This window comes from Pleurodeles waltl, chromosome 6 (assembly GCF_031143425.1).
Source record: "Pleurodeles waltl isolate 20211129_DDA chromosome 6, aPleWal1.hap1.20221129, whole genome shotgun sequence".
In the NCBI taxonomy this organism is placed as follows: domain Eukaryota; kingdom Metazoa; phylum Chordata; class Amphibia; order Caudata; family Salamandridae; genus Pleurodeles; species Pleurodeles waltl.
This window is the reverse complement of record NC_090445.1, coordinates 87,625,850-87,646,839: the sequence shown is the minus strand read 5'-3', so window position 1 is coordinate 87,646,839 and position 20,990 is coordinate 87,625,850. Positions and strand designations below refer to the sequence as shown.

The 20,990-nt window shown below is 44.2% G+C and overlaps 1 protein-coding gene across 1 annotated transcript; it reads right to left on the bottom strand.

Moving 5' to 3' along the window:
• Window positions 1-678: 678 nt before the first annotated feature.
• Window positions 679-19,005, bottom strand: RPS5 (ribosomal protein S5). Its single transcript, XM_069237405.1, has 6 exons — window positions 18,890-19,005; window positions 17,207-17,312; window positions 16,758-16,967; window positions 15,232-15,360; window positions 14,633-14,731; window positions 679-797 (listed from the first exon to the last, which is right to left on the bottom strand). The coding sequence occupies exons 2-6, from the start codon at window positions 17,309-17,311 to the stop codon at window positions 729-731; spliced, it is 612 nt and encodes a 203-aa protein (XP_069093506.1). The 5' UTR covers window position 17,312; window positions 18,890-19,005; the 3' UTR covers window positions 679-728.
• Window positions 19,006-20,990: the final 1,985 nt, after the last annotated feature.

The window sequence follows — 20,990 nt, the reverse complement described above, 5'->3', positions numbered from 1 at the left end:
ATGAATCTGCATATGGACGAAGTGACAGCACCCTCCATTGGTTGACACAGGCAGGAAGTATTTATAGGTAAAAGTAGCGTGGACTGATGTCAGACTGGGAGTTCACTGCTGCCTGCAGAGCCGGAAGCAAGAGGGAAAAAAAAAAAAGAGTGCGCTGAAACTAACAAATGTCCAAAAGTGAAAGCCTACAAGTAATAAGGGCCAGTTGTCACGGCCCTCGGCACCACACCAGAAAGAGAGACCAATTAAAAGCGGAGATATTTGAAGGGCACACAAATGAACACATGAGATGCGGTGGGCGTGCTGTAAGAACAGAGTAGAAACAGCATGGCTCGCCTACGCAGCACATAAGCTGCCTAGGCAAGGCCTAAAAGGGCCGTCCTGTTAAAGAACAAGTTACAATACGCGTGGACAGGTGGATGACCAATCAAAGGACCACCAGCATACTGGTAGCACGAAGTGAAAGCACTTAGGTTTGCATGTGTTATTTGGAAAACAAACCCAGCAATAAGGGATGCAAGAATCAGTCTTGACACAGCAAAAGCCATCACTGAAAGTGGATGGAAGACGAAGCCCACATTTGCTTGTGAAACTTGAGATAAGAAAATGTAAATGGCTATTTACAGTGCCTTGGCGTAAATTTCAACAAGTTAAATGTTTTCAAATACAGACCAAGAATTATAGTTTCACATTTATTTTATTATAATAACTTGAACATAACGAGCAGATTAACGGTTGGACTTGGCCACACGTTCCAGCTCGTCTTTCTTCTTAATGGCGTAGGAGTTGGAAGAACCCTGAAATGAAAAAGGTAATGTTACAAAATGGAGTCCACATTTTGATACACCATATAGGGGTTGGTTAATACAGATCAGATATATACCATAGTCAGAACTTGGTACCTACCTGCTCAGCGCCAGGACACGAATTATGCAGCAGGGCCGACTGAATTACGAGGCATGAAAAAGCAAATTGTGTTGTGCTGTGGCACATTCTGCAAGAGTTTTCATTTTTACACTTGTTAACACGGTCTGGGCACGGGTTACACCGTGGTCCAGTTCAACACCCAAACACAGTAGTAAGCACAGAAAGGCAACCAGTCAAACGTTGCAAGTGACCTGCTGCGCAGGAATGTGTTGCTGTGATTTTATCAACTTTTGAGCTACAAATTTGTTGAAATCTACAGATTATGCAGCAGATGACCGATTACGTGGCAAACGTGTCGTGTTCGTAATTATGCAAAAAAACAAAAAAAAGGCCACAACCACACAACAGCATAGTTCCAGTGGCCCTGGTTATAGTGTGCTTCACAAATACACAGCATACAGAGACCATGGGCAATGCAACTGTTTTGCAACAGATGACAGGAGTCAAAAATCAGCCATGGCAAGACTGGATCTGTGACCTTCGAGAAACAAAAATTATAACTAACTCAATAACCTAGCTTACTGCAAAGCAGGCTCATTCCCACTCCCTGGAAGGACTGGAAAAAAATACAAAATTAACTAACTTGAGCAAGAGAAAAATGGGGGTAGCAGTGAGACAGGTAATTACAGTAGACCAAAAGCTCCTTTATGATTGAAGGCTGCCACTAAGATGATCATGGTGAAGCAAGTTATTTGCATTCAACAATAGTCATTTGGTATGCATTATATAATTTATTACACACAGGTCCAAGCAGCTGTTCCTTTAAGCCAACCTTTCGTCACCCAAACAGATTATGCTATGCACCATGCATATCGTCACTACTTTAAAATAGGGAATCTTCCAGATGAATCTGTAAAACCTAGCAGATAACTTCCAGACTAAATGCAGCAAAAAAGTTTATTGTAAAGCTATACCTTTTATATAATTTATCTGTTGTGAACATGCATTATTGTAAAGGGCTCCGATACCCTCGGGTCTTGCCAGCGCAATATAAACCTCTAAAATAAATAAATAAAATAAGACTTGAAATAACCTCACCAATCAAACCCCGTCCACCCACAAAACACACCACACACGAAAATGGACTCTGCACTCAAAGCACTAAGAGTCCTCATGCAAACTAAGGCGTCCATGTAGAAGAACTGGAGGAAATTTGTCAAATTCGGAAATAAGTTGGAGAACTTTTTCCTTCTCTTCTTTATAATACATTGACCACTAACTTTCCGCAGGGAAAAATCAACCTCTAATCAAATACCAAAGATTTGCGGGGCCAGTTTACTTTTTTGTTTTACCGTACTCACTTGTCTTACTTGGATGAAATGTCCAGATATTTATTGTACCTACGTATCGAAACAGAACAAACTGTGTCAGGAGTAGTAAACATGGCAATGCGTGCCTTTCTTGTTAATGAGACCCAAAACTAGGTTCCTTGCAGTTTGATAAAGTGTCCCTACTCTTATATTTGCAGGTGTCGTCAGTTTACACATTTCATTGACCAAGGACAGATGATAGGTGTAAGGAAAATGCCTCCTTGGCATGGTTACCCTCTGACTTTTTGCCTTTTGTTGATGCCAGTTATGATTGAAAGTGTGCTGGGGCCCTGCTAACCAGGCCACCGGCACGTGTTCTTTCCCTAAACTGTACCTTTGTTCCCACAATTGGCACCCAGATAAATCCCTTGTAAATGGTACCCCTGGTACATAGGGCCCTGATGCCAAGGAAGGTCTTTAAGGGCTGTAGGATGTCTTATAACACCATGGAGACCCCTCACTCAGCACTTGCCCACTGCCTTACAGCTTGTGTGTACTGGTGGGGAGAAAATAACTAAGTCAACATGACACTCCCCTCAGAGTGCCATGACAACCTCACACTGCCTGTGGCATAGGTAAGTCACCCCTCTAGCAGGGGTTAGAGCCCTAAGACAAGGTGCACTATACCACAGGTGAGGGCATATGTGCATGAGCTCTATGCTCCTACAGTGTCTAAGCAAAACCTTAGACATTGTAAGTGCTGGGTAGCCATAAAGAGTATATGGTCTGGGAGTTTGTCAAAAACAAACTCCACAGTTCCATAATGGCTACACTGAAATATGGGAAGTTTGGTATAAAACTTCTCAGCACAATAAATGCACACTGATACCAGTGTGGGAATTATTGTACAATGCACCAATGGGGGCATCTTGGAGATGCCCCCTGAATACCAGTCTGACTCCTAGTGCTAGGCTGACTAGTTTCTGCCAGCCTGCCACAACCAGACGAGTTTCGAGCCACATGGATACAGTGCCTTTGTCACTCTGTGGCCAGGAACAAAGCCTGTACTGGGTGGAGGTGCTTCTCACTTCCCCCTGCAGGAACTGTAACACCGGACGGTGAGCCTCAAAGCCTTTTGTTACAGCACCCCAGGGCATCCCAGCTAGTGGAGATGCCCGCCCCTCCGGGAACTGCCCCCACTTTTGGCAGCAAGGCAGGAGAAGATAATGAGAAAAACAAGGAGGAGTCACCTACCAGTCAGGACAGCCCCTAAGGTGCCCTGAGGTGACTCCTGCCTTTAGAAAGCCTCCATCTTAAGTTTGGAGGATTCCCCCAATAGGATTAGGGATGTGCCCCTTCCCCTCGGAGGAGGCACAAAGAGGGTGTAGCCACCCTCCAGGACAGTAGCCATCGGCTACTGCCCCCCGCGCCCGAAACACACCCCTAAATTTAGTATTTAGGGGTGACCCTGAACCCAGGAAATCAGATTCCTGCAACCTACAACAAAAAGGACTGCTGACCTGAAAGCCCTGCAGAGAGACACCAACTGACTTGCCCCCAGCCCTACCGGCCTGTCTCCAGATTCAAAGAAGCTGCACAGCAACGCATCCGACAGGGACCAGTGACCTCTGAGGACTCAGGACTGCCCTGGACCCGAATGACCAAGAAAGGGTAGGAAAATGCATGAAAATAGGGTTTTATTTCAGAATTCAACATGAAAGTCACCTAGCATCAACTGCCCGGTGCAATTAGGCAGTTAAGATTATTCTGGAACTGGTGAGTGAAAGGAGGAAACCAAAGATATTGGAAATCCCATAGAGGAGATAGGAAGAGCTGAAGAAGTGAAGACACTGCCATATGAACATGTAGAGCTACACAAGAGTGGAGGGGTAGAACCTAGGCCTGGCCTGTGTGGGCACTAACCCGCCTGGGTTTCTTGGTGCTGGAAGAGCCAGAGATGAAATTAAAATCAGCTGAGGGCAGAGCCTGGGAGACAAAGATGTGTTTTGGCAGAGTAGTAATTAACCAACACTGAGACACAGCACATTGGAACAACAACCTAACTCCTTGTCTAAACCAGTGGTGGGGAATTCACAGCACCCTACAGCCAGGACAGTTTTAAAGCGGGGAGGGGGTTGTTGCTCTTATAGGGGGTGGCACGTGCTAGCAAGAGTAGACCCAATTACACATCTGGCATAAACATTCCAAAGAAATGAATCCACATGCACTGAGGGCTGAAACGCACTGCATGTACCAGTGTCCTTTATTGAACATCTTTCGAACTGAGTTCTGAGTGTACCTACCAGTAGGTAGTTATAGTTAGGACCAACTTTTTCCACAGACATAGCGGTTTTTGTTTTGCCAATAACTTTGGCAACGGTTAACCAATCTTCGTGAAGTTTTCAAAACTAATATGACCCTCATTTTAGATGGTGTCTTAAAAGTTTCAGGGTGATTCATCACGTGGGGGCCAAAAAAAAACGAGGGGGTTTCAAAACACCATTGTATGTCTATGTAATTTTTTGGAATTTTTGAACACTACTACAGCCTGAACCACTGAATGGATTTACACCAAATGTGGCAGGAAGCTAGATCTTGGTCCAGAAATGTTTTTTTACAGCAAGTCTAAGCAGCGCGCATGCGTTCCCTCGGCATGTTGTAATCTACTTTTGTGGGCTTTCACCAAGCCCATCACTTTCATTAGTTCCTTGTCTTGCCTTTCAAAATTCTCTTGATTTTGTAGGTAAATGCTTTATGTTTTTCCCAGGTTGAGGCTGCTTTGATACCGCCTTGGAGCCTGACCTGGTTACATGGACTAGTACATGCCTTTGTGTGTTGCATTACTTCTCTTTTGCCTCTCCGCTTCACGTTTCTTCCTTGTTTTGGGGCATGCTGCTGTTTCTTTCTGGTGTCTGTGCCCAAAGGCTGCATGTCACATAGCACAAACTTGATTTGGAGTGATTTACATGAGTACCATTTACGTACAACTTTAGTAGTTGAAAAATACACAAACTGCTGCATTATCAACAGGGAGAAATAAAAAATAATAAATCAATGCAGCTCTCCCAGCACGAGTTGATATTATTAATTTTCACTGCACTCTGGGAAACTTGACCCATAATGCTTTGCGGGCATTTCTTTTACATAATGTTTTGGCATATAACTCAGCCTGTGGTGGTACTACAACAATGGGACCACTACCAAACTGTTCAGCACGACACACTGTCTGTCATCTCTCGGTCCACACACTAGGGTGGGGAGGAGGGCTGAACAGTAACCTCTCCCACCATTCACTGTCTCTAAGCCTCAGCTGGAACTTTTGTTTTACAGCTGGGAGTAGTTTGTTTTTAGGGCCTTGTTTGGGATATTATTGCAGCAGGTTTTCTAAAGCTTAAAATGTATAAGGCACGTCCCCTCTGGGGGTTAAATATATGGTTACACTGCATTACTTACGTCACTCTCCATGTGGTTATGCCCACTAGGGGCTGACTATATGGTTACATGACCATGTTTCTTTGAAATGCTATTTTTATTGTGGTGCCCTTTAGGGGCTGTTCTGAGCATTAGTCAAGTTAGTACAATATTGGCTGCATTCGGTAACCCACCCCATAGTGCTTTGCGGCACATTCCTTTTACAAAACATTTTTGCCCGGAACTCAGTGTGGTGGTCCTAGCACAATGGGACCACTATCAAATCAGTCAGCAAGATGTGCTCTTTCTGACTAGGTCATCTCTGCACCCACCCCCATATTTTCTTTTTTGCTGCAGATAGAAGCTAAATAGAAGGACTTTAGTTATATGCAGGGCCACTGGAATTATGTGGCAGAGAGGGACAAATTATGTAGCAGGTTTGACCAATATATGAGGCAAGAAAAGTCCAGTTATGCATTTACGCCAGTAGCTCTAGCAAATAAGAGAACTATTGCATTGCAAACACCTGTAAATTTGGTGTAAATCCGCTCAATAGTTTGTGCTATTTAAGGCCAAAAAAAGCTATGCGGATTCTCTGGATCTACCTGAAGGGGATTTGCAGATCCAGGGGAAATGCAAGGCCCCGACTGCCTGGCCAAAACCTGAAGGAAATGTTTCAGCCGCCATTTTGTTTGTCGCATCCACTGGAGGGTGGGAAAAGTGCAAAAACACAAAGGGTCAGGGATACAGGTATTCTGACCCCACAGGACACAAAGGGGTCCCCCTTATGGACCTCTGATTGGCAACAGAATTGCCCTTTTCGGGCCAATCCACCAAGGGGCACAGTGCAGCCACCTGTGTAAATTCACAGTGGATCCAGAGGTAAAAAAAACAATACATCCAACCCCATGCTGTGCATGATCAAAGGACATGCGCAGCTTTGGTTTGGTGCATGCGGGAGGGTTGACCATGGGGTCTGGCCATATGCCGGGTCCTACGGCCAACCCCCATAGTGCACAGCCAAAGGCCATGCGCAAAGCTGGTTGAATTAACATGCTTGCTCACAAAAACAAAAAACAAAGGCACTGAAAAAATAAAACAAAGGTTACAGGGACGTTAGTTAGGTTCTGAATTTACTCGCACAAAACCATAGAAATTCAGCAGTTATAGTTAACTCAAGTAACTAACTTGCACCCTCGACAAGCACAGCTAATTATCCCACATACTACATCACTGATGACACTATGGCATCATATTAACACTGCAATATTTGCAATAAAATTATTGATGAGAAAAACTGCATGGCGAGGTGTAAAGAAATGGCTCCCTGTTGCAGTTACCCCCCACTTTTTGCCTGATACTGATGCTGACTTGACTGAGAAGTGTGCTGGGACCCTGCTAACCAGGCCCCAGCACCAGTGTTCCTTCATCTAAAATGTACCATTGTCTCCACAATTGGCACAATCCTGGCACCCAGATAAGTCCCTTGTAACTGGTACCCCTGGTACCAAGGGCCCTGATGCCAGGGAAGGTCTCTAAGGGCTGCAGCATATCTTATGCCACCCTGGGGACCCCTCACTCAGCACAGACACTGCTTGCCAGCTTGTGTGTGCTGATGAGAACAAAACGAATAAGTCGACATGGCATTCCCCTCAGGGTGCCATGCCAACCTCACACTGCCTATGCAGTATAGATAAGTCACCCCTCTAGTAGGCCTTACAGCCCTAAGGCAGGGTGCACTATACCATAGGTGAGGGCACCAGTGCATGAGCACTATGCCTCTACAGTGTCTAAGCAAAACCTTAGACATTGTAAGTGCAGGGTAGCCATAAGAGTATATGGTCTGTGAGTGTCAAAAACGAACTCCACAGCTCCATAATGACTACACTGAATACTGGGAAGTTTAGTATCAAACTTCTCAGAATAATAAACCCACACTGACGCCAGTGTTGGATTTATTAAAAAATGCACACAGAGCATCTTAGAGATGCCCCCTGTATTTTACCCAATTGTTCAGTGCAGGACTGACTGGTCTGTGCCAGCCTGCTGCTGAGAGACGAGTTTCTGACCTCATGCGGTGAGAGCCTTTGTGCTCTGAGGACAGAAACAAAGCCTGCTCTGGGTGGAGGTGCTTCACACCTCCCCCCTGCAGGAACTGTAACACCTAGCAGTGAGCTTCAAAGGCTCAAGCTTCGTGTTACAATGCCCCAGGGCACTCCAGCTAGTGGAGATGCCCGCCCCCTGGACACAGCCCCCACTTTTGGCGGCAAGTCCAGGAGAGATAATGAGAAAAACAAGGAGGAGTCACTGGCCAGTCAGGACAGCCCCTAAGGTGTCCTGAGCTGAGGTGACTGACTTTTAGAAATCCTCCATCTTGTAGAAGGAGGATTCCCCCAATAGGGATAGGAATGTGACCCCCTCCCCTTGGGAGGAGGCACAAAGAGGGTGTACCGGCCTGTCTCCTGCCTTCCAAAGAAACCTGCTCCAGCGACGCTTTCCAAAGGACCAGCAACCTCTGAATCCTCAGAGGACTGCCCTGCTTGAAGAAAGACAAGGAACTCCCGAGGACAGCGGCCCTGCTCCAAAAGACTGCAACTTTGTTTCAAAGGAGCAGATTTAAAGACCCCTGCAACTCCCCGCGAGAAGCGTGAGACTTGCAACACTGCACCCGGCGACCCCGACTCGACTGGTGGAGAACCAACACCTCAGGGAGGACCCTCCGGCGACTCCGAGACCGTGAGTAACCAAAGTTGTCCCCCCCTGAGCCCCCACAGCGACACCTGCAGAGTGAATCCCGAGGCTCCCCCTGACCGCGACTGCCTGAACCTAAAGTCCCGACGGCTGGAAAAGACCCTGCACCCGCAGCCCCCAGCACCTGAAGGAACGGAACTTCTGTGCAGGAGTGACCCCCAGGAGGCCCTCTCCCTTGCCCAGGTGGTGGCTACCCCGAGGAGCCCCCCCCCTTGCCTGTCTGCACCGCTGAAGAGACCCCTTAGTCTCCCATTGAAACCTACAGAGAACCTGACGCTTGTTTACACTGCACCCGGCCGCCCCCGCGCTGCTGAGGGTGTACTTTGTGCTGACTTGTGTCCCCCCCGGTGCCCTACAAAACCCCCCTGGTCTGCCCTCCGAAGACGCGGGTACTTACCTGCTGGCAGACTGGAACCGGGGCACCCCCTTCTCTCCATTGAAGCCTATGTGTTTTGGGCACCTCTTTGACCTCTGCACCTGACCGGCCCTGAGCTGCTGGTGTGGTAACTTTGGGGTTGCTCTGAACCCCCAACGGTGGGCTACCTTGGACCCAAACCGGAAACTTGTAAGTGATTTACTTACCTGAAAAAAACTAACAATAACTTACCTCCCCCAGGAACTGTGAAAATTGCACTGTGTCCACTTTTAAAACATCTATTTGTGTTTTATATGAAAAGTATATATGCTACTGTAATTATTCAAAGTTCCTAAAGTACTTACCTGCAATACCTTTCAAATGAGATATTACATGTAGAATTTGAACCTGTGGTTCTTAAAATAAACTAAGAAAAGATATTTTTCTATAACAAAACCTATTGGCTGGATTTGTCTGAGTGTGTGTTCCTCATTTATTGCCTGTGTGTATGTACAACAAATGCTTACCACTACTCCTTTGATAAGCCTACTGCTCGACCACACTACCACAAAATAGAGCATTAGTATTATCTCTTTTTGCCACTATCTTACCTCTAAGGGGAACCCTTGGACTCTGTGCATACTATTCCTTACTTTGAAATAGTGCATACAGAGCCAACTTCCTACACGAGGGCACAAGTAATAGCTATGTTATGATGATGCCTTATTGGAGTGAGTTAGTTACTTGAAAGAACTAACCATTACTGCGGAACTTTTATGGTTTTGTGCTAGTAAATTCAGAACTTAAATAAAAAGTCCCCATAACTTCAAGTGGTACAGAACGCAGCAGCATGAGCCTTGCTTAATCTACCTAAACATAACTGATTCTGCAGCACGGACCTCTTTACACTGGCTCTCTGGTAACAACAGGATTCAGTTCAAGGCCTTATGCATAGCTCATCGGGTCCTGAATAGAAGGGGCCATGACTATTACAACATCTGGTCCGCTCCTACTTGCCTAGGAGAACGATGTATTTTTCTGCTCTGTATCTCCTGACTATTTCAAAGGTCAGCAAATCAAGAAGTGGATTTTTTTCCGCCCACCTGGTTTCCAAATTATGGCATTCATTGCCTATTGAGCTACGAGAGACTAAAAGGGACTAAGATTTGGGGAGCAGCTGAAGGCTTTGCTGTTTATTTAACCCTTATATGGCACAGGTATAATTTGTTAGAGCTGGGAGTCCCTCTGGGCAGTCATGACTTTTAGATATCTATAAATATGAAAGCCCAGTCTTCATTTTGGCTCCTATAGACACACTGTGCCAAGCATAATACTGATTCCTCACCTCAAAAGCAAAAACAGCAACCCAACACTGGAACTCTGCATGGTGTTCAATACATAGAAGCAGGTGGTACAGAACAACAAGTGTGAAGTAAGAGCCCAAAAATATGTCTATATGAAGAGAACAGCCAAACGAATAGTACAGTTCTCACTAAACAAGTCCTCAAGAACTCCATAGTGCTTTACTACTACTGGGACATAGTATTCTGGCAAACTACAAATAATGATAAAATGGTTCTTTCAAAAGTCTTCTGTAAGAGCATGTTCATTAGGAGAAAACGAAGTGGGCAACAAACAGATTATCAGGGATGCACTTGCTATGTACAGTCCCCACGTCCTCGGGCGGCCTGCAACACCCCTGACCGTCTCTCCACAAGGCATGAACTCCTACTTCAACGATATCCCAGAGACTTACAATTTCTAAATGAAACGTTCTGAGCACTGGTGGGTAGAGTGAGGGTGAGAGGCGGGAAGTATTAACTGAATCATATCTTTAATGTACGGATGTATTTATGTAAATATAAATTATACAAAAAAAAGGAAGTTACTTAAAACCGTAGGGATTTACTTTAATAGCATGAAGCACTACTGAAAAACCATAAAATTAAAACTGCCTCTTGGTTGCTGTCCAGAACAGATATTTAGTCAATAAAACAAACTAGTAACTGCAGATGATTTAGTATACCTGAATTTACCGTTATTGCTAGTTGCCAGAGTCAGGAGATTTTCTCTAGGAGGAATGACTAGGAAGAACTCATGCGAGTCCCAAGTTCTGTAGAACTCCCAAAGTATGATTTATGTGAAAGGACTCCACAAAATGTTTCAATTGCATCTGTTGTGCCTATAATTCGGATAAAGACCATTCCTTTTAGGATGTACCAAGAACAAGATATTGAAATTGTGGTTTATATGAACTGCAACACTACCTACGGTATATAACTTATCACTTGTGCGGTCAAAAAAATCTATGTGGGCTCCACAAAAAAAGCAGAGATTAGGAGACAAATGCTCGAGATAATATGAAACTTTTTGTACCTACGTTTAAATTTGCAATCTACAGATTTAACACTGATTAAGAACGTCATACTTTTTTTTTTTAAATCACTGAATCCATTTTGTTTTGTGGACATTTTAGACTAGAAATCACCACCGTGTCTCATGCTTTAAATTAGCAGGAGTACTTTAAGTATTTAGTGTTATCAACTTTGTGAAAAGAATCATAAGAAACGTGATTAACACAATAGAAGGTTTTTTTTTTTTTTACAGAAGCAATTTACATAACGTATTTTCAAGTCTGTGATTCGGAGTAATAAATTCATATCATTAAGATTAGGGCTTGTAATACAAAAAAAATTACATAACTTGAACATTGGTGGTAAACACATCAATATATTATGCTTTATTATATCGTTTTTATCTTCAATACATTAGCAGACATCAAATGGTCTGATTCTCAGTCTAGCTATGTCTTACTAAAAAAAACAGTGGGCCCTGATAAAACAGTTGTGCTCGACTCCATTAGACCTTTTGTCCCCATCGCCTTAAAAAACATGGAATCATACTTCTTAAGTTCATCACTTAAGCTAGAACTTAAAAGTAACTGATTGATTATTTTTTCTGGGATCCTAATGCTCATACCCACCTCGATTCCTCATAGTACTTTGACATTTCATTAGCAAGTCTGCTGTTTATTATGGACAGTGACTGCTGTTCGAAGCGTATATACTGTATACAAATAGACTTCCACAAAGCTTGCATGTTTACACATGTTGCACTTATTGATCAAGATTTACTTCCTATCTGTAAGCACCTTGCAATCTACTTAAAACCAGCCTAAACTAGAACCCCCTTCTTCCCCCCCACCATTTTCATATTTGATTCTGTAGATAACACTTTAAATGGATGCACTGTTAAATGGCCTTCAACGCACCACAACTGATGCACTGTCCAGAAAAGCCTTGGTGTCACATTTACAGACATAACTGACAGGTACTGAATCAACCACAACTCCATAGTACTATATCAACTTTGCTTAGCTTCCATCTCATGCTAAAGTCATAGATTTACTTGCACCATTTGCCACCATATGAGCACTTTAGACATTTTGTCTGATGTCACTATTTTCTATTAATTGGACTACTGTAGCTGTGCTTTTTGCCCAGTTAATTCAGTCGCTAGTTCTTACCACCAAAAATCTTTTCACAAGCATCTAGGTGTGTTTCTTTCAACCTCAGCATTCAGTCAGTCAAGCTTTATTTGAATAATTAAAATCATAAAAGCATGTGAATAAAACACAAGTACAATAAAAATAGCATTAAAAAGGTAGATACACACCAAAACCAACAGTACATATATCATCTCAAACAGGAGCCTAGTAATCATGGACTACTATAGTACAAATTAGAGGCTCCGTCTTTCATTTTCAACCAACTAAAAAAATAGCAACAGAAAGACTCCCTAAAGCTTACCTGCTTCTGGAGATAAATCAGTGCCGGCCTAGCATGAACAAAACCCTTCCCCTTTAAAAGTGGCAAAATAAACCTCTGGTGTCATGCACAGAAGCTCACAGAAGAATGTAAAATAGGAAATATCCTGCGAGGAAAAAAGATTGCAAGTAGAGGGACCCAAATCCTCCACTTTGTTTCCCCAGTAGGACAGCTAACCACATATATAGAAGGTTCAACCTGAATCTGATCAGGCGAAATCTAGGATGAGGAATCGTGACTTCTAATAGATAGTGTTCAACCGAGGGACAGGTTTTTAGCACTATGCAGGACCTTACAGAGGGTTTAGTGAGTTCCCTTGGTTTCCGCTCAGCAGCCACTATTGACAAAAAGTGCTGCTTTACTATGAACAAAATCTTTTCTTGGAAGCCTGTGCAGTGTGTCAAACACATCAGGATGTCCTAGTTTCTGGGATAAGACAATGTGGTGAAACCAAGGGACGCTGGTCACTATCTAGAGCCAAGCAATCTAATAATTAACTGGTATAACTCCAGAGAGGGGTTAGTCCAGATCCTAATCCAGAGCAAGAGGGGAGATAAGACCACCTTATCCCGGATATACCCGCTTCCCACTTCTTCATGAACAATATATGAGGCTAAAGACTGAGGAACAAAAAGTAGACTTTGGAGAAATGTATTCACCACATGTAGGGCCCCAAAGTCCTTGTAACCCCATTTCTCACTGCTTTCACAGGCAATGTAAACATTTTGCTTTATACGCCTTCACTGGTTTAGACCGCAATCTCTTGCCAAATTCAAGGATTGCTCCGTAGCTCTTGACACTGCTTTTAACTTTCTGAAAGGACCCAAGACACCTTCTCGCCAACCAAAATTTCCAGATAAGAGAAACTAGAGACTCTACAGACCTCAATACCTCCCCCCATATTGCTTTTTCTGTGTTGTTTTGGGTCCATAGTGTGGGGCTTAGAATAACTGGTGCACAGGTCCAGCGAGTACGTGAACTCTATATAAGAGTTCACCAGACGTTGACGCCCAACAGCGGTCTTGACCAGCAGAACGGCGTCACTCCCTCTGTATTGTGAACGATGACAAAAGAAACCCTCTACGGTTATCTTACCATAGCTGATAGATCCAGATGGATATAGTGAAGAAAATTCTCTGCTTTCCCATACCTACTTTATTATAAATCTACATTCTACACACTATGCTTCTTACATTGATTGATACAATTCTTGGGTTGACTGTCCTCTGTCTCTATTCATCCTTTATTTTTTATTCAATTTTTATTTTTTCCGTTTACAGCACATCTGATTTCATTGTATTAGTTAAGAATAGTGTTTGTGGTAAATCGCCTAGCTGAATGTTGAAACTCACCCATATTATTTATCAAGGTCAATTTTGGATGTTACCGATTTAACTAAACTTGTATCGGTCCAATCAAATTAATTTCCATTTTCTCTATTTTTAATGCAACTTCATGTTATTATGGATATAATGAATGATTTGCAGCTTATACTCCTGAATTTTTACTCATAACTTATTTCTCTTCCTATCCAATCCCTTGTTAGCAATTGTGGGTCCACAAACCAACTTGTGATAGCTTTAAGTTTTTTGTGTTTAATAATGTATTCCCTTTATGAATTTATGAAACGTGTTGTATTGAGGTAACTTTGTAAACTGCAAAATTGATTACGGAAATAGCGGTACAAAAGTGGGGAATTGAGATAGCTGTTCCATTTTCAAGTTTCATGAAATTTAGAACAAACAGTAGTTGCCAAACAGCGAGCTTCGCTGAACAGAGATCTTGCTAGAACGCAGTACCCGACTAAGCAGTGCATGCATACAGAAGGATTTCTGGATGGTGCACGTTACTGCGGATTCTAATGTTATATGGGTACTACTGTTGGAAACGTGACCCTGGAGAAATAAGATGGCTAAAATGGTTTAATGTGCAAGAATCAGACTTTTACAAACGGAGGGAGTGCAGCACACTTGAGGCAGGCAATTGACAGATTTAATAATGTAACATTTTACAAACTTAGGCGTCACAGGATAAAGAGCAGTCTACACCCCCCCAAAAAAAAAAAAAAAACTTTGGAGTTGCAGACAATGGCCCACTACTAAATGACTCACCTTAGCAGCATTAATCAGCTCATCAGCCACACACTCCGCAATGGTTTTAATGTTTCGGAAAGCCGCTTCTCGGGCTCCTGTGCAAAGGAGCCAGATTGCCTGCAAAGAGAGATGTGGGAGTCTATCATCAGAACTCAGATCACACAGCATGAATGCTTCTGCATTATGTTTTGTAAACCATCCCAAAAAGTACTTCTCGGTGCACTGCTATAATCTGATGTACTACGGTGAAACGCTTCCGCATGTTCGTGAAATTCACTTTTTTGAGCTTTGAAGAGACGGTCATATTTTTATACATTTGTAGCAAGAGGTCTTAAAAACTGAACCTGTCCCTAATGTTAAGTGGAGCAGGATACCTTAATTACTTTTTTTTTTTTCCTTTCCTTTAGTTAGCGTGTAAATAAACGCTTATCTGTCACTGAACATCTTTCTGAATGTTGTTCATGTCTTAAGTAAAGACAAACCGAGTGCAGTCATTCAATCTGGGGGCTGCATATGTGGGCCAGGGAGGTCGCAAGCACCCCTGGGCCGTACTTTGAGTATCACTGTAATGGCGTACACACATGAAAATAGCAGAAACTGAGAAAAGCAGCACATACCTGATTGACACGACGTAGGGGCGACACATCCACAGCCTGCCTCCTCACTGTACCTGCACGGCCGATACGTGTGGAGTCTTCTCGGGGGCCACTGTTGATTATGGCATTCACCAGGACCTGGAGGGGGTTCTGCAGAACAGAGAAAAACGTGCGGTGAAATAAATATCAGCCTCAAACTACATGCAACAAAGTTGACATGGGGGGAGGGGGGAGGTTATGGCTCTGTAATTCCACAAAGCACACTAGTCAAATTATACTTTTGATTATAGGATGGACACAATTAAAAGTTGAGATGGCAACTATGGACAGGTCATGGTGGCTGGTAAGTACAATAACTAGAATTTCCCTTCCCTGCTCTATGACAAAACAAGCACTTTTACCAGATACTCCTCTTGCTCCTTAACTAAACTGAGGTGGAGGAGTTGTGGGGGGTGGGGTAGAGGGAAGGACTCAACTTCCAGCAACGGTATTACAGTTCTTACTTTTCAGTGTGAATAAGATACATTTATGTGCCAAGTTAACAGACATCCCTTGCAGGGTTTGCAGAGGTAAGTGGAGTAGATAAATCACGTTCTGGGTGAACTCGCAGCCAGAATACTCAACTGTCAGAAGCAATAGCATGCGCCACTGGAATTATGCAGCAGCATTAAGTAAATTATGCTGCAAGAAACAGGAAAATTAAGCTTGGTGAGTTTGTAATTTTGAGGGTCCAGTCTGCAAGTGCATATGCTAGCACACGCGTCTCGCTTGCGAGAGACTGGGCTTGGAGCCTGCCTGTCGCTCACCATTTGTTGGTTTGCGTGGTACTACTTTTAAGCCTTGTAACTCGTCAAGGAATGAATGGCATCACTTCCGTTTCTGTGTGAAGCAGGGATCAAGCACCAATTGGCCCAACTTAATCAGTGCTCCTCCGCTGTTCTTGACGTGACCGAAGTACTATTTGTTGTTTTAACTTCAAGTGCCCTGCAAACAGAAGGTTTATTACTTGCAAAAAAGTGCCTAGTAGGCACAAAATTGCAAAGGTTTATTTTTTAAAACAAACTATTTTGCCAAGTTGTCTATTCTCAATTTCTTCTACTTTCTTTTGTTTTTGCACTTAGGCACGGTTGTCAAAAGATGACAATTAACTTGCCCGAACTATGCGAGACCTATTGCATTGCAAATGCTTGTTATACTTGGTAACACTGCCTGGGCATAGGTTGCACCTCATTAGTACACAGTTTAATATAACAATAAGCAACAGAAAGGTGACCAATCAACCTTGCAAAGGGCAGGTTCTGCAACCTGTGCTTCAGCGGTTTTGGCAACTGTTGAACCACCTGAGCTAGAAACAATTTTTTAAAATAAAATCTGCAGATTAGGGATTATGTGGCAAATCTTAAATATGCAAAAAATGCTGCAGACCCATAATCACAATTCCAGTGGCCATGCTAATAGCATATAGGGAACAAGGGAAGTGGTCATGTCCAGTGACAAACACTGAACATGGAGATGGGCATGTGTCACTAGTACTCGTCCATTCTTACCTCACCGGTCAGGAGATGGATGATCTCGAAGGCATGCTTTACGATGCGCACCGTCATCAGTTTTTTGCCATTGTTGCGACCATGCATCATCATGGAGTCAGTGAGACGCTCCACGATGGGACACTGGGCCTTGCGGAAACGCTTGGCTGCATAGCGACCGGAGCTGTGGGGCAGGTACTTGGCATACTTCTCCTTGACAGCAATGTAATCCTAAAGAAAGAACGCAAATGAAATGTTCTCACAAGATTGACATGGGATTTGTTTTATAAATCACTGAACCGTTGAAACTCAAATCGTCCCCAAGTGTAAAGATAATCCCTTAAAAGACGTGCATGCAGAACCATGGCTACTAATGTAGTGAGCAGATCAGCCCAAGCATACGGTAAATTAGGCATAACGGTACAAAGGCGCTTTAAATCAAGAGGGATCCTACCTAACGAGCCTATTACCTGTAAGGAGATGTCATTGATCTGAACATCCTCTGTGCTCCATTTTCCAAAGAGCTTAATCTCGGGGGTCTCAGCACCAGCAGGTGCTGCCTCCCATTCGGTCATCCTGTGAAGTCAAATACACAAGTCACTTAAAGGGGCACTCAGCAAAACAGTGCAAGATAATGGAAATATTAAACCCATGAATCACTTGGATCAGTGGTCCCCAACCTTTTGACTTCTGTGGACCACCATTTTATCAATACTGGAGCCCGGGGACCCCCACTGAATCATTATTGGAATCCGGGGACCCTGACTGAGTCATTACCAGAATAGAAATTGTGGACCTGCCACACATGTAGAGCAGGATATGTCGGTCTGGAAAAAACGGCTGGTATAGCTAGCATAGGCTGGCCTTACAGACCCACTAGTGTCTCTTAACACCATGCAGTCAACACATCAGTATGACTTACTCAGGAGCCTCTTCCATAAATATGAAGATCCACAATGTCAGTGTATACGACTGGGAGTACTGACCAGGACTGAGATATAAACGCTATGAACCGTACAGTTCATCTCATACTGTCAACTAGACTTCGGAACCAAATAAACTGGTGGGGCTGACAGCTCTATATCACTAGGATAATAGGGCAAAGATTCAACCAGTCTAGCAGCCATATTCTTGGCACAACTGTAGCACCAGGGATGCATAAATTCGGGCTGCACAGTCTTCTTGAAACCATGTACTTTAATAGCCAATGCACTACCCACAACATGTACTGCATAATCTTTCAAACCAAAACTGTCTACCCTCCCAAATGCCACACGCACATTCTAGTACTTCACATCATGGCATCCCCCTTTGACACTGCATTCCACCCACAACATTCCAATCCTCCGGACACATGCTAGGAAGACTAGAGAGCATGTGATCCCCTCCAAACACAACTACTCTGTTCATTAGCAAGGTTAGGTTTGTATACATTTGCCTTTCAACCACATGGAGATTTCGGCTTCACAAATAAGCCAACAATTAATGAAGGGGGTTACTCAGGAGTGGGTGGTAACTTTTCATACAGCGGCCATTCCAACTCCTCCAAGAACACACGTAGGTTAAGGGAAAGACCAGAAATACAAGAAGAAACCGAATGAGCTAAGAACTTTGGCAGGGATGAGATGGCAGTTGGCAGACAGACCGCAATAGTATTCGTAGGGTTTGCATTTTCTAATCTATTGTGTACTTAAACATACTGGTGTTAGTAAGTCGCGGAGGGCTTGGGAGGAATCAATAGGATTTGGGTACAGATAGCTTAAAGGGGCCTGGCTGATGCCAATGGGACGTAATGACGAGGAAGAGCTGATCACAGAAATGCCACATGTTCATTAAAAAAACACTCTCGGCAGATTGAACATTTGATGCCAGAACTGAGGAGGGGCGCGGGGGTTACTAATAACATGAGATCAGAGGTCCGTTGATTCGGCGCGAGGATTTCTAAAAGGAGGATCCACGCTAGTCGCCCTGCGCCTCCACGGCGGTTGTGAAACACGCGCAAGCCTGAAAGCGTCGGCAGCCGGCCGTCCCACTTCTAGTTTATCTCGCGCCAGCTGACACTGTCAAAGGAAGTTCGGGCTTTCGTTACAAGCTCTGCTCCCTGTCACGCTAAGCTCAGGTTCTCGCGCGCGCCTCCTTTCGTTTGCACTCACGCGGCGGGCGGTACGGACTCCGTGATGGCGACGGTGTTAACGCTTCAGGGTGCTGGGAGGGAAAGAGGCCGCACGCGAGGTTTCCGGGGCTGATATCCAGGGGCGGGGCTTCCGGGTCACGCCTACCTACGCATGCGCTGTAAATATCACCCAGGCCGTCGCCATGTTGACTGTGGGTAGTGAGCATACGCAGTGGTGTGTTTGAAGTCTGAGCGGCTCCCCACACACCAGGCGCCTGCGTACAGCTCACAGGAACCGGAAAAGGAAAGCCTTCGCGATTTATGAGTGAGTCGTTGTATTGCTTTTGCGCAGAAGCACTGCTCCTGAGTCGGAGATAATCTTTACTTTGGGTAAACGGTATTCGGGATTTTTTCTTATTTATTCCGTCCCTTTCTTGTCGAGGTTGAAGACATTCTTCCAGAGCAAATAGGCACTCTCACCCCCTCTTTTAATACCCCTTCCATTGTATGGCGAATGGCCAGTCGGAAAATACACTTTATGATACATCACTGTGGAGATGCTCGGATTACCCCAGTTCACCCAGATATAGTTCAATGTTAATTTGCATGCTTTCACAACTGTCCCATTCCAAGATGGCTGCTGCCCTTAGTACACCATAGTGCCTGTGCAAACTCGTGTAATGAGAAATTTCCTAGCTATGGAGAAGGCAAGTTTCAATTCTATTAAGGACACGGAGGCGAGGATTATGCATAATCTTTCTTCACTTTTATTAACAGCAGGGTTCAAATTTCAGCATATAGAAAAAATGAACTACAACAGCCATGGGACAGCGTCTCCAGGGTAACCAATGTCCAATCACTCTTATCTCCGACGGTCTGTATATATATCCTGCCGTGCCGTCGTCCGTCCTCGACTTCACTGCGATAGGAAGTTAAGTTGTCGTTAGGTTGGTGCGGTTTCCGATCCTAGACAGCAATGTAATACAATGAGATTTAGACGTGTGTCCGTTAAGGACTAAACAGTTGAACTAGTTAAACAATTCAGAGATCCAACTCCCCTCATTATAAGCATCAATAAAGCAAGCAAAACTCCATTAACAGGCTTGAACAATTTCAACATTAAATGGCATCATTAATGAAATCAAAAAAGTGTGAATACCACCTCCAGAGTTGTAGAGTCAGCTCCCGGGTTGGCGACATGCCTGTAATGTCGGGCGGGATAATCCTCACCTCCATGTCCTTAATAGAATTGAAACGTTCCTTCTCGATAGCCAGGAAATTTCTCATTCTATGTCAGGACCGGAGGCGAGGATTATGCATGTTTAAAACGTACCTACCACCAATGAGGCTGCTTCGTGAATAGGTTTAAAATATAATTTTTTTAATGTAGATTCTGACGAACAATCGGCCGCGTTCATGATGTCCTCCAGCCTTCCACCTACCTGAACGACTTTGGAGGCCATAGCCCCCCAAGTGGAATTGCCCCAAAGACCTGTACATTGATGCCCGCTTCCATCAAAACCCATTGGACCCACCTAGCAATGGAGGGAGAGGAAACTGCCCTAAAGGGTTTCTTTATTGAAATCAACAATTGTCTTTCCCCCGGAGGCCGGAGTTCGGCTGTCACTTCCTCATATGTCTTCAGACACCTGACCACACACAGTTTGGGCGTGTGTTCAAAAGCTGGATAAGTTACCGACCTGGTATTACAGTTTGTACGTCTGGATATCCCGAAGGTCACTCCCTGTGGAGAGAAAACCCGAGCGGATATATCGAGAGCTCTCACGTCCGATACCCGCTTGAATGAGATGAGGCATAGCAAAATAGCTAGCTTTGCTGACAATTCCTTTCAGGAAAGATACTGGTTGTCTTGCCAAGAGGTCAAAAGACGCAGAACCTGGTTGACGTTCCACAGCGTAGAGTACCTGGGTTAAGGAGGTCTGGTCACCCTGATGCCTTTCAGCAGTTTGCACACCCATGGGTGCTCCCCCACGGGGCAGTTGTTAATAGGGGGGTGTCCCGCCGATATCGCAGACTGAACCGAATTAATCGAGCAGTAAGACTGACCGGTCTCCGCTAGATCAGCTAGGAAATTTATGACATCTGTAATCTGGGCCCCCATGGGATCAATGTGCCTTTCC